At 50.9% G+C, this 13825-nt stretch overlaps 1 protein-coding gene across 1 annotated transcript; it reads right to left on the bottom strand.

Annotated features, from left to right (window-relative positions):
• Positions 1-543: 543 nt before the first annotated feature.
• Positions 544-5495, bottom strand: LOC134992987 (olfactory receptor 51E1-like). The gene has a single exon (XM_063950827.1). It carries the CDS (start codon positions 5465-5467, stop codon positions 4481-4483), a length of 987 nt encoding a protein of 328 aa, XP_063806897.1. The 5' UTR covers positions 5468-5495; the 3' UTR covers positions 544-4480.
• Between the last annotated feature and the right edge of the window lie 8330 nt (positions 5496-13825).

Raw genomic sequence — 13825 nt, 5'->3', positions numbered from 1 at the left:
TACTCTGAATAGTGATCCATGATGAATTAGGCACCTGGTCCCTTGTAATCTGTGCACAATGGCTGCTCAAAGGGCTCAGGGCTGGTTACAGTATACTTGGGGGGACGGTGGGGGGGACGCATTTATTCCTGAGAATACAACCTCGACCAAACGCAATTCTTAGTACATTTACCCCTAAGATTGATCTACATACAACCATGTAATTTGCCTGTAAAGAAAATCATTTTGCCTATATATAAGGCCAACAACAGACAGCAGTGTTTATATTATAGATAAGAACATCAGATCCGAACAGAAAATAATCTATTGAATATTATCCAGATATAGAAATTATCCACAAATAGTCCTAAGGAGTCGCTCATTTATAAAGCAGAATGATGCGGACATACTGTATTTATAATATATTTATACATCTGTAACGTGGCTGTTTGTCCCTGTATAGGGTGCACAGGAATAACACCTATATACTTTATGTACAGTTAGACACAGAATACAGAAATGAATACACAGCGGGACACAGATTGTTTTTAGTAACAGTCTATTCTTTATTTCACATTCTGTAGCCACGCCTCTGTAGCTTTATATCACCTTTACATTTCACAGATTGTGTCCAATTTTGGGTGTTTTATATGGGCGTAGTAAAGTGAGGTTTTATATTAGACGTGCGCCACTCGAAGACAATGTCCTTTTGTTGTGACAGGGTCGCAGAAAGAATGAGCGGACAGCGGATCAGTGACCAATCGTCTTATGGCAACTGATGGCGCAACCCAAACTTACAAAGCCAATCGCCTTTCTCAGTGGCTCCAACTCCCCTACCTACCCGTAGACAACAGCAAACCTGGCCCGGCCGCATGTGAGATCAGCCTAAACTGCACTTTGCCAGGGAGCACACCAGAATATCTAAATGAGCCGAGCCTACCACCATACCCATACCAAACCTGGAACCCCTATAGAGACCAGGACCATCACCTGCTCCCTAGATGTGCCCATAAGTATCCCAGGAAAGTCAATCTGCCATGTACACCTATGGACGACCTGTCCTAAGCCATGTCCCTGTACGTGCAATCGATGACCAAATCAATGATACGATGGCCACCAACTCCTCACAGCCTCAGAGTCACGCACCACAACAAAGGGTCTCAGTTGCCGGCAGCCGGGCAGCATAGTGTGTCATGGCGCCAGGCACTATTATACACTAATTTCAGGTTATACAGTACCAAGTTATCCCCCCCCAAATGTGAACAGTAAAAAAAAGTGTGACGTCATGACATCGCAACACAACCACGTCCTGCCGCTAAACTATGGACGGATATGGGGGGAGTTAATTGCGGACTTCAGAGAACAACAGCCAGCAGGGGTCGCGGCAGATGCCCCGTGCCATTGCATGGCTCGCCCACCGGCAGAAATGGCCCAGTGTGCACTATATAGATAATTGGTAATAAATAAGTAACAAATGGTGGAGTGACAGTTGGAGTAATGCTCATATACAGATGAGAGAACTTTCAGGACTATGGGGGACATTTACTAAGCAGTGATAAGAGCGGAGAAGTGAGCCAGTGGAGAAGGTGCCCCATTAACCAATCAGCAGCTCTGTATAATTTTATAGTATGCAAATTATAGATGTTACTTCTGTGCTGATTGGTTGCCATGGGCAACTTCTCCACTGGCTCACTTCTCCACTCTTATCACTGCTTAGTAAATATCCCCCTAAATCTACAGTAGATTCACACGAAGCAATTTTTGGGGGCGAAATGACAAATAGGGTGAGTTTTCTGTCTACCATTTAGGAAACTACATCTGTATGCAGAGGCGGATTGGGCATAGGGTTCATAGGGAAGATTCCCGGTGGGCCGACGCACCGGTGGGGCCTGTTTTGTTTGAGGACACGTAGTCCTTTTTATAGACATAATGAATATATGCATAATGAAAATAATTTGCATATATGAAAATGACTTTGCCACTTAGCCTGTGATTGCAGATGATCTAGTGTATGCTCTGTCTGCTTGGCTGACATATAAGATTGAGTGAATAGTGATTGGGATACGGTTGGTGTAATAAGCAAGAAAATATATCTTTCTAAAGAATGATAGTTTCCTAAATTCTGAAGGTGTATCATATAATGTGCTCATAATATTTCATTTTATTTCTAACTTCCCCCTTGATGCTGGACATGCCCACTATCTGGAAAGTCTTGGGGGGAGGGTGCTGCTGCCATGGCCCATGGCTAGACCTTACACCTCTGGTGCTGCCCATGTGGGGCCACTAGTACTAATTTTTCCAGGGCCGCTTTTTGTTCCCAATCCGCCCCTGTCTGTATGTGCTAATCAGGGGCATATTAAGAGAGGGAGAGGCCGTCTCCAACAAGGGGCACATTTGTTCACATTTGTAGCCAAATTGTCTAGAAACAGCCCTGAGTGCACACATATTCCGCAGCGCTTTACAGATCAGCCCCTGCCCCAGTGGAGCTTACACTCTATGGAGGTCATTCCGAGTTGTTCGCTCGTTGCCGATTTTCGCTATACTGCGATTAGTTGCTTACTGCGCATGCGCAAGGTTCGCAGAGCGCATGCGCTTAGTTATTTTACACAAAAGTTAGGTATTTTACTCACGGCATTACGAAGCTTTTTCATCGTTCTGCTGATCGGAGTGTGATTGACAGGAAGTGGGTGTTTCTGGGCGGAAACAGGCCGTTTTATGGGAGTGTGCGGAAAAACGCAGGCGTTCGAGTTGCAAAACGCAGGAGTGGCTGGAGAAACGGGGGAGTGGTTGGGCAAACGCTGGGTGTGTTTGTGACGTCAAACCAGGAACAAAAAGGACTGAGCTGGTCGCAATGGCTGAGTAAGTCTGTAGCTACTCAGAAACTGCTAAGAAATTTCTTTTCGCAATTCTGCTAATCTTTCGTTCACAATTCTGCTAAGCTAAGATTCACTCCCAGAGGGCGGCGGCCTAGCGTGTGCAATGCTGCTAAAATCTGCTAGCGAGCGAACAACTCAGAATCACCCCCTATATTCCCTACAACATGTACACGCATATATACATACAGCAGTAGGGTTCATTTTTTTTTTATTGGGAGCCAATTAAACTGCCTGTATATTTTTGAAATTGTGGGAGGAATCCGGAGCTGCTGGAGGAAACTCATGCAAGCACCGGGAGAATATACAAACTCCACACAGTTGCATGGAGGCATGCGGTGGGTGAACACACGTAACGTGCACTCCGCCGACAGGCGCACGTTCAGCTCTGCGGCAGTCTTGTAACTTTCCTCAGATATCTGCAAAAACCTAAAAGAGAACATTTTTGAGGTCACAATTCCTATACAATGGCTTACTGAATGACGACCTGACATGTATCCCGGCTGGGGAGCTGAGAACTGCTGGACTTTTTTATTACATAATAAAACCAACACGCCCTACTTCCACTGGGGTTTGCAGGACTGAGAAATGCACATACAGATGGAGCCAGGCCCATCTGCAATACAATACAGAGAGAATAATACATCAGAGGATTAAGGGGGTCATTTCGAGTTGATCGCACGCTGCCGATCTTCGCAGTGCAGCTATAAGGTTACTACTGCGCAATTGTATGCACCGCAATGCGCACGCACATCGTACGGGTACAAACAGCATTGTTGCTGTGCAATGCTTCTAGCGATGAATCCATTCGCACAGCCGATCGCAAGGAGATTGACAGGAAGAAGGCGTTTATGGGTGTCACTGTCAACTGACCGTTTTCTGGGAGTGGTAAGGAAAACGCAGGCGTGTCCAAGCGTTTGCAGGGCGGGTGTCTGACGTCAGTTCCGGGACCGGACAGGCTGAAGTGATCGCTGCGGCTGAGTAAATTCAGACCTACTCAGATACTGCAAAAAACTTTTTCATCCCGCTCGGCTGCACAGGCGATCGCACACTTGCAAAGCGAAAATACACTCCCCCGTGGGCGGCGACTATACGTTTGCGCGGCTGTAAAAAGTAGCTAGCGAGCGATCAACTCGGAATGAGGGCCTGAGTCATTACAGCAGGGGATTATGTCTGACTGCCCTGGCTCAATTAATCCTATTAAAGGCCAAGATAAAGATGGCTCCATCTATATATCTGGCCTGATTTACAGGTGCACGCAAACCGAATGCAATGCGACGCTTGCGCAACTGATGCACAGCCGCTGCCGCAGAGGTCGTGTTACACAGCACCTGCCATACTGTAGGTTGGTGCACCTATAATGCAATGCCTAGAAACACCTATGTTACTGCATACAGGGGCGCAGAAAGTGGGCGTCTCAGGGCTGGCATTGCCCGGAATATGCTAGCACACAGGGGGGAGGCTGCAACTAGCATTGGCATGTTACGGCACCCGTGGCCCCGCCCACACAGCAACAACCGGCACTTCCGAATGGGGCCCATCATTCTTATCTGCAATATTGACTGTCAGCAAAATGTTACATCCTATCACAGCGAAGACTACAAAGTCGGTGAAACTAATAAGAAACGTTATTTATCATGTTCTGCACATATGTTACATAGTTCCCGGGGTATTGTACCCTGCTTTGTTGTTTTACTGAACAGTTTGCTCAGCCTACTGCGAATCTGCTTTGTTTTAATGCCATAGATTAAAGGATTTATCACTGGGGGGAGCAGAAGGTAGACATTCCCAAACAGGATATGCAGGTTTGGAACTACGGTGATGTTGAAGCGGTGCACCACAGACAGACCAATAAGGGGTACGTAGTAGACGAGGACCGCGCATATGTGTGCGGCACAGGTGCTGAAGGCCTTAAGGTTGGCGTCTGCCGCCACACTGACCACCGTCTTAATGAGCAGTAGGTAGGACCCGGAGATGAACAGACAGTCTACCCCCATGACGGAGAGGATGATGAACAGACCGTAGATGACGTTCACCCTTATATCACCGCAGGCCAGATTCATGACCTCCTGGTGAAGGCAGTAGGAATGCGTCAGGAGATTGTCTTTCCACAGTGAGAGCCTCTTGATGAGGAGCGGAAGAGGGATCATTACAGCGGCTCCTCTGACGGCAATGACCAAAGAGATCTTCAAGATGTTCTCATATGTTAAAATAGAAGAATATCTCAGAGGGAGGCAAATGGCCACGTAGCGATCCACAGCCATGGCAACCAATATCCCAGACTCCAGCGCCGACAGGAAATGGACGAAGAACATCTGGGTCAGGCACATACCGAAAGTGATCTGTCGAGAGTCAAACCAGAAGATCCCCAGCATTCGTGGCATGCTAGTGGTGGCCACCGCCAGGTCGACGACTGACAGCATGAAGAGGAAGATGTACATAGGCTCGTGGAGCTCCTGGTCCACCTTGATGATGTACAGGAGAGTCAGGTTCCCTATGACAGCCACCAAGTAGATGAAGAAGAGGAGAAACCCGATCCAGAAATGGAACTCAGCCGAGGCCGGAATTCCGCTGAGGATGAAGTCGCTGCTGTTGCTGCAGTTGGATAATGGCATGATCCAGTGTGTGGTCACATAAGGTCCATGGTCTCCTGGAAGAGAAATGAGGATTACACAGGACTCCTAATATGTGCTCTCTCTCTCTCTCTCTATCCTATATGCGGGGCAAGAGCCGACTGGGCCCCGAAACGTCGGTGTGTTTAGTACAATTAATATTTTTCAAAGTCCTGGAGTGACACCTCTTTTTGGCATTGGTCAAGCTATATACTGTATATACACACACACACACACACACACACACACACACACACTTGGGTGTGGTATGCAAGGTCGACCACACGTTGGTCGACAGTATCTATGTCGACCACTATTGGTCGACAGTAAGTAGGTCGACATGGTTTCTAAGTCGGCAGGTTGACATGTACTAGGTCGACATGACAGAAGGTCAACATGAGTTTTAGCACTTTTTTGTGTGTCTTTTCTCCGAACAGTGACCGGGAACCCCAATTAGTGCACCGTGTCCCCTCGCATGGCTCGCCATGCTTCGGGCAAGGTGCCTCGCTCCGCTACCGCTGTACGAGGCACAGGTTACCGTTCCCAGTTGTAGTCCACGTGGATTGTAAAGTATGAAAAAGTTCAAAAAATTATTTCTTTTTTTTGTTAAACTCATGTCGACCTAGAATCCATGTCAACTTACTTACTGGCGACCAATAGTGGTCGACCTAGAGACCGGATACCGTTACACTTTCACCTTGTTAATAACTTTTAGTTAACTGTCCCTGTATTTAAAACAGACAATTCTGAGCATGCTTGGGACTTGAACTCACAACCTCACACACCACAGTCAGACACCTAACACATGGAGCTATTTGTTCCTGGCTGCAAAGTATAGTAATTTATAACTTTATGAAGCTAATGGTAATTGTGAGTATGAAGTTATTGCAGCTCCGCAGATCTTTGTGTGTGGCTGCAGGGGATCGGATGTGTGGCTGCAGGGGATTGGAAGTGTGGCTGCAGGGGATCGGATGTGTGGCTGCACGGATCGGATGTGTGGCTGCAGGGGATCGGATGTGTGGCTGCAGGGGTCGGATGTGTGGCTGCAGGGGGTCGGATGTGTAGCTGCAGGGGATCGGATGTGTGGCTGCAGGGGATCGGATGTGTGGCTGCACGGATCGGATGTGTGGCTGCAGGGGATCGGATGTGTGGCTGCAGGGGATCGGATGTGTGGCTGCAGGGGATCAGATGTGTGGCTGCAGGGGATCGGATGTGTGGCTGCAGGGGATCGGATGTGTGGCTGCACGGATCGGATGTGTGGCTGCAGGGGATCGGATGTGTGGCTGCAGGGGTTGGATGTGTGGCTGCAGGGGGTCGGATGTGTAGCTGCAGGGGATCGGATGTGTGGCTGCAGGGGATCGGATGTGTGGCTGCACGGATCGGATGTGTGGCTGCAGGGGATCGGATGTGTGGCTGCAGGGGATCGGATGTGTGGCTGCAGGGGATCGGATGTGTGGCTGCAGGGGATCGGATGTATGTGTGGCTGCAGGGGGTCGGATGTGTGGCTGCAGGGGGTCGGATGTGTGGCTGCAGGGGATCGGATGTGTGGCTGCACGGGTAGGATGTGTGGCTGCAGGGGATCGGATGTGTGGCTGCAGGGGATCGGATGTGTGGCTGCACAGGTCGGATGTGTGGCTGCAGGGGATCGGATGTGTGGCTGCAGGGGATCGGATGTGTGGCTGCAGGGGGTCGGATGTATGTGTGGCTGCAGGGGGTCGGATGTGTGGCTGCAGGGGGTCGGATGTGTGGCTGCAGGGGTCCAATGTGTGGCTGCAGGGGGTCGGATGTGTGGCTGCAGGGGATCCAATGTGTGGCTGCAGGGGGTCGGATGTGTGGCTGCAGGGTAACGGATGTGTGGCTGCAGGGGTCGGATGTGTGGCTGCAGGGGATCGGATGTGTGGCTGCAGGGGATCGGATGTGTGGCTGCAGGGGATCGGATGTGTGGCTGCAGGGGTCGGATGTGTGGCTGCAGGGGATCGGATGTGTGGCTGCAGGGGATCGGATGTGTGGCTGCAGGGGATCGGATGTGTGGCTGCAGGGGATCGGATGTGTGGCTGCAGGGGATCGGATGTATGTGTGGCTGCAGGGGGTCGGATGTGTGGCTGCAGGGGATCGGATGTGTGGCTGCAGGGGATCGGATGTGTGGCTGCAGGGGGTCGGATGTATGTGTGGCTGCAGGGGGTCGGATGTGTGGCTGCAGGGGGTCGGATGTGTGGCTGCAGGGGATCCAATGTGTGGCTGCAGGGGATCGGATGTGTGGCTGCAGGGGATCCAATGTGTGGCTGCAGGGGATCGGATGTGTGGCTGCAGGGGATCGGATCAGATCCCCTGCAGCCACACATCCGATCCCCTGCAGCCACACATCCGACCCCTGCAGCCACACATCCGATCCCCTGCAGGGGTCGGATGTGTGGCTGCAGGGGATCGGATGTGTGGCTGCAGGGGATCGGATGTGTGGCTGCACGGGTCGGATGTGTGGCTGCAGGGGATCGGATGTGTGGCTGCAGGGGATCGGATGTGTGGCTGCAGGGGGTCGGATGTATGTGTGGCTGCAGGGGGTCGGATGTGTGGCTGCAGGGGATCGGATGTGTGGCTGCACGGGTCGGATGTGTGGCTGCAGGGGATCGGATGTGTGGCTGCAGGGGATCGGATGTGTGGCTGCACGGGTCGGATGTGTGGCTGCAGGGGATCGGATGTGTGGCTGCACGGGTCGGATGTGTGGCTGCAGGGGTCGGATGTGTGGCTGCAGGGGTCGGATGTGTGGCTGCAGGGGTCGGATGTGTGGCTGCAGGGGTCGGATGTGTGGCTGCAGGGGTCGGATGTGTGGCTGCAGGGGATCGGATGTATGTGTGGCTGCAGGGGATCGGATGTATGTGTGGCTGCAGGGGGTCGGATGTGTGGCTGCAGGGGGTCGGATGTGTGGCTGCAGGGGATCCAATGTGTGGCTGCAGGGGATCGGATGTGTGGCTGCAGGGGATCCAATGTGTGGCTGCAGGGGTCGGATGTGTGGCTGCAGGGGTCGGATGTGTGGCTGCAGGGGATCAGATGTGTGGCTGCAGGGGTCGGATGTGTGGCTGCAGGGGTCGGATGTGTGGCTGCAGGGGTCGGATGTGTGGCTGCAGGGGTCGGATGTGTGGCTGTACTCTGGGGATTCCCTTTCTCATGATGGCCACACGTGCTTAGCAACTTTGGGCCTAATTCAGACCTGATCACTCGCTAGGGTTTTTTTTTGCAGCGCTGCGATCAGATAGTCACCGCCCACAGGGGAGTGTATTTTCACTTTTCATGTGTGCGATCGCATGTGTGGCCGAGCGGTACAAAAAGATTGTGTGCAGTTTCTGAGTAGCCCAGAACTTACTCAGCTGCTGCGATCACATCCGCCTGTCCAGTCCCGGAAATTGACGTCAGACACCCGCCCTGCAAACGCTTGGACACGCCTGTGTTTTTCCAAACACTCCCAGAAAACGGTCAGTTGCCACCCACAAACGCCCTCTTCCTGTTAATCTTGCGATTGGCTGTGCGAATGGGTTCTTCGTAAAAGCCATCGCACAGCAATGATCTGCTTTGTACCCGTGTGACGCACCTGCGCATTGCGGTGCATACACATGCGCAGTTCTGACCTGATCACAGCGCTGCAAAAAATGCTAGCGAGCGATCAGGTCTGAATTAGGCCCTTTATTCTTACACTGCAATGTAGATGTGAGCTAGGACTCGCCCCTCCCAAATCTAACTCTGTGCACGTGATACATCTGCAGCCTCCACCCCCCCCTCTCCGTGGTGTAACATGGTGCTATCTAGACGCAACGTTCCATCTCTGAATCAGCCCCCAATCATTTATAGACTAGTTTTTCACAATGATTGTTATTATAGGGATTATTCAGCGTTCTTAGCACACCAAACAAAGTTAGCATATGGCCATAACAATTCTGCGCTGCGGGGCGGGGGGGGGGGGGGGGGGGGGGGGTAACATGTGCAGAGAGAGTTAGATCTGGGTGGGTTATATTGTTTCTGTGCAGGGTAAATCCTGGCTGCTTTATTCTTGCACTGCAATTTAGATATCAGTTTGAACACACCCCACCCAAATCTAACTCTCTCTGCACATGTTACATCTGCCCGCCCTGCAGTGCACATGGGGGGTCATTCTGAGTTGATCACTAGCTGCTTTCGTTCGCTGCGCAGCGATCAGGCAAAAAAACGCACTTCTGCGAATGCGTGTGTGGCGCAATGCGCACACGCGTCGTACTCTTACAACGAACAATGTCGTTTCACACAAGGTCTAGCGAAGCTTTTCAGTTGCACTGCTGGCCGCAGAGTGATTGACAGGGAGAGGGCGTTTCTGGGTGTCAACTGACCGTTTTCAGGGAGTGTTCAAAAAATGCAGGTGTGCCAGGAAAAACGCAGGCGTGGCCGGGAGAACGCAGGGCGTGTTCGTGACGTAAAAAAAGGAACTGAACAGTCTGAAGTGATCGCAAGCGCTGAGTAGGTCTGGAGCTACTCAGAAACTGCACAAAAAACTTTGCCGCCGCTCTGTGATCCTTTCGTTCGCACTTCTGCTAAGCTAAAATACACTCCCAGTGGGCGGCGGCATAGCGTTTGTACGGCTGCTAACAACTGCTAGCGAGCGATCAACTCGAAATGACCACCATGGTTTTGCCCAAATGCTAACTTTTTTGGTTTGCTAACAACTCTGAATAACCCCCCATGTACACAATTATATAATAACTGTAGCATAATGATACAGTCAGCATAAATCTAGAACTATTTGACATTTATGCAAATAAATAATATATATAATTGATCACTTTTAAAAGTTATATGAAGATAAAGCATTTTCTGACTTCATGTTGTGCGGCACCAGGAGATTACCCCCCGACACTACACAGCATATTGGATTACACAGATAGTCTGGTGCACAATGGACACGCACTCCCCTTTCTCCGTGGCACCAGGGATTGTCACTGATGTGTTGGAAAGGACCCTGATAGTGACAGCTCACTATCTGATTGTGAGTCGCACACTGCTGCGCCCGTCTTAGCCTATTGTGCCATAGTCGCGTCTGTGACTTTATAGTATATTAATGTCAGCCTGTCCCCTGGTGTACACCCCATGTGTGACTGTGCGATGACAGGACGCCCACTCCTAACTTCTACAGATGCAGTAATACCGCCTGGTGCATCTCCACACACAACCACCTATGGGTGCAGAATCTCTGCATATGACCTCCTACGTGAGCAATTAAGCGCCTGTGTAACGGAACCAGTTCGGCGACACACCCATACCGCTTATACGACGGGCCTTGTGCTTGGATTGCAATGTTTTATATAAACCCTTCTCCTCAATGACCTCTTACTCACAGAACCATCGCTCCTTTCCCCTATTCACTCTGTATGGTCTCCCAGCCCAGAGGTCATTCATTCAATTCCCAACGAATGTCCTACCAGTGTAGTTTGTATGTACTCCCCAAGCTTGTGTGGGTTTCCTCCGTGTACTCCGATTTCCTCCCACACCCAAATACATACTGGTAGGTAAGTTAGCTGCTGACTATAAGAGGCATGAGTCCTATCGGGTGACAGTAAGTGCACTTTCCAAACAAATAAAATAGCTAAAAAGGAACCAGAGAGAAAAGAGAGGGTGGGGAAGTCTCTTCAGGAGAGAAGAACGAAGCCGGCGATCAGAGGCCTAAGTATACTCCCTACAGACAGCATACCATAGGCGTTTCTAGAATGGGTGAAATGTGTGGTCCAGGAAGGGGCCCACACTGCACTGCACACACTGCACCCATTTTTAATACTTACCTTTCTGGAGTCCAGCGTCGGGCGCTGCAGTCGCGGCAAATGTAGCCACCACACAGGCGCATTAGTGATTTGGTCACAATGCCGAGTCTATTGCGATGTACAGAATTGGGGGCCCACCCAGAGGTGCACACGACCCCCCTCCTATGTTAAAACGCCCATGACCTGATCACTGTCGGATTAAACCCTGTGGGGCCCCCTAGGCAGACGAAATCTCAGGGCCCCCCACCCACAAATTATCTCAGGCCCCCCCCACCCACAACGATCTGGACACTGTAATGTGAATGTGATGTCTGTGGTTTATGTAATGTGAGTTGTTATTGGGTACATTACATTATACAGTATTTTCTCTATCGTCGTTTTAATGTAAAGTTTTTGTTTTTTTGAGTTGATTTTTTCTCTCTTTTGGAAACAATGGGGGTCATTCCGAGTTGTTCGCTCGTTGCTGATTATCGCTATGCTGCGATTAGTTGCTAAATGAGCATGATAGGCAGAGCGCATGCGCTTAGTTATTCAACACAAAATTTAGGAGATTTGCTGATGCTTGAGCGACGCTTTTCAGTTGCTCGAGTGTTCGTTAAGTGATTGAAAGGGGCGTTTCTGGGCGGCAACTCACGCCGTTGGCTAAAAAACGCAGGGTGCCAGTGAAAAACGCGGGAGTGGCTGGAGAAACGGGGGAGTGGTTGGCCGAACGCAGGGCGTGTTTGTGACGTCAAACCAGGAACTAAACGGACCGAGGTGATCGCAATCTGTGAGTAGGTCTGGAGCTACTCAGAAAACTGCTAAGAAATATGTAATAGCAGTTCTGCTAAGCTAAGATACACTCCCAGAGGGCGGCGGCCTAGCGTGTGCAACAGTGGCAAACGCAGGATTTCTAGAGGGGGGTTTCCAAATGCAATCCACAATCTCCCACTCTGTGGAACATTGGAGCAAGAGCAGGAGTCTGGGGGAGCGGTAGAAGATCCTAGTTACGACCATTGACATTAATGTAAACAGTGGTCTTTTTATACACTGGATACTGTATGGAATACTGTACAGTGGTTAAAGTGGGCCGGAACGGGGCGGAACTGCGTTCCGTCACCTCTAATTGCAGGCGGAACCAGTTCCGCCTCCGCCTGCCCACAGCATCAGGTCCCTTCTGCATTGTAAAGGTGACAGCGGCCGCCAGCCAATCCCTGCTGGCGGACCGGCTGCAGCACCAATTAAAAGAAGGGGTGGCTTTTTTAAAATCTGGCGTGAGCCAATCACGGCTCGCGGACCGCCAGCCAATGAGAAGCTGCCAAGTGGCAGCTTCTCATTAGCTGCCAGTCCGGGAGCCGTGAATGGCGCACAATCGGTGGGATCCCTGGTAGGCTGGTCCGTTGTCCCTTAAGTGGCTTACACTCATCCTCCGCCGGGATGGCTGCCGCGAATGGAGCTCGGCTCCGATCGCGGCAGCGTTAGGAGGAAGCTTTTATGTGCACAAGCTCTGGTGTGTCGTTACACCCCTTCCCTCTCCCCTGACAAGCAGGGGGTGCGCAGTGCCGCTGTTGCTGTTGTGCTCTGGGGCTCGGCTGCGGCGTCCACGGAATGACAACCAGTGCGGTCAGGTTCACTGTCTGGGTGCACTTGCAGAAAGAAAGGAGGGGAGGGCCGCAAGGCGGGAAAGGAGGCTGGTGCCTGCCTCAGTCCACCCACCTTATCCGTGCACTGATAGTATGTGCGGGGCCTCGCTGTGTTCGCCAGAGGAAGGTGCAAGCAGTGACAGACAGCGCACCAGGCAGACTCTGATTAACATTTCCTCACAGGTCAGCTGGAGGAGAGCAAGGCAAGTGTGCTGTTGTTGGTAGCTGCACAGGGTCAGGCTGGACGGCAGTGTGTATAATATGCGACTCGAGGCCAGCAGTTACTGAGTTAGGAATATCAGCAGCATGAACAGATCCATGGCTCACCTTATGGAGGAGACCACACTGCCTATTATTGCTGTATCTGATAGTTCCCACCTCAGCCTGTGATAGCAGGGACTTTGGTGCGCAGAAAAAGTTACATATATCTCTTCACTTGCAGTCCGTGTACACAGCCTAGTACAGTCAGTTACAGTACGGGCCCCCTGCATCCCATGTTGCTTGTACAGATAATTATCTTTTTCTACCCAGATGCTAGGGGCATAGAGTGGGCATGAGGGGAAGCAGCAGGGTGATGGGGAATGTCCTGTGGACTCTGGGGGCACACAGGGGACATGTGGGGAAGTAGGGCAATGGGGGGCACATAGGATGCCTGTGGTAAAGCATGTGTGTTCGTGTGTGTGTGTGTGTGTGTGTGTGTGTGTATGTATGTGTGTATTTGTATAGATATGTATGTGGCTATGTGTGTGTATATATGTGGCTATGTGTGTGTATATATGTGGCTATGTGTGTATAAGTTGTATAATGTGTGTGTGTATATGCTGTGTGTATATCTGGTTGGGTGTGTATATGTGGCTATAAGTGTATACCTGGACTGGGCCGAGGGGGGGGGCAATATAAACTTTTTCGCCTCTCCGGGCGTCTGATAATAACTTATGCACCTGCTGGAGACGAACACGTTGCAC

The sequence above is a fragment of the Pseudophryne corroboree genome, chromosome 2, assembly GCF_028390025.1.
Source record: "Pseudophryne corroboree isolate aPseCor3 chromosome 2, aPseCor3.hap2, whole genome shotgun sequence".
NCBI lineage: Eukaryota > Metazoa > Chordata > Amphibia > Anura > Myobatrachidae > Pseudophryne > Pseudophryne corroboree.
Note: the sequence above shows the minus strand (reverse complement) of the source record. Positions and strands in the feature narration are given on the sequence as shown.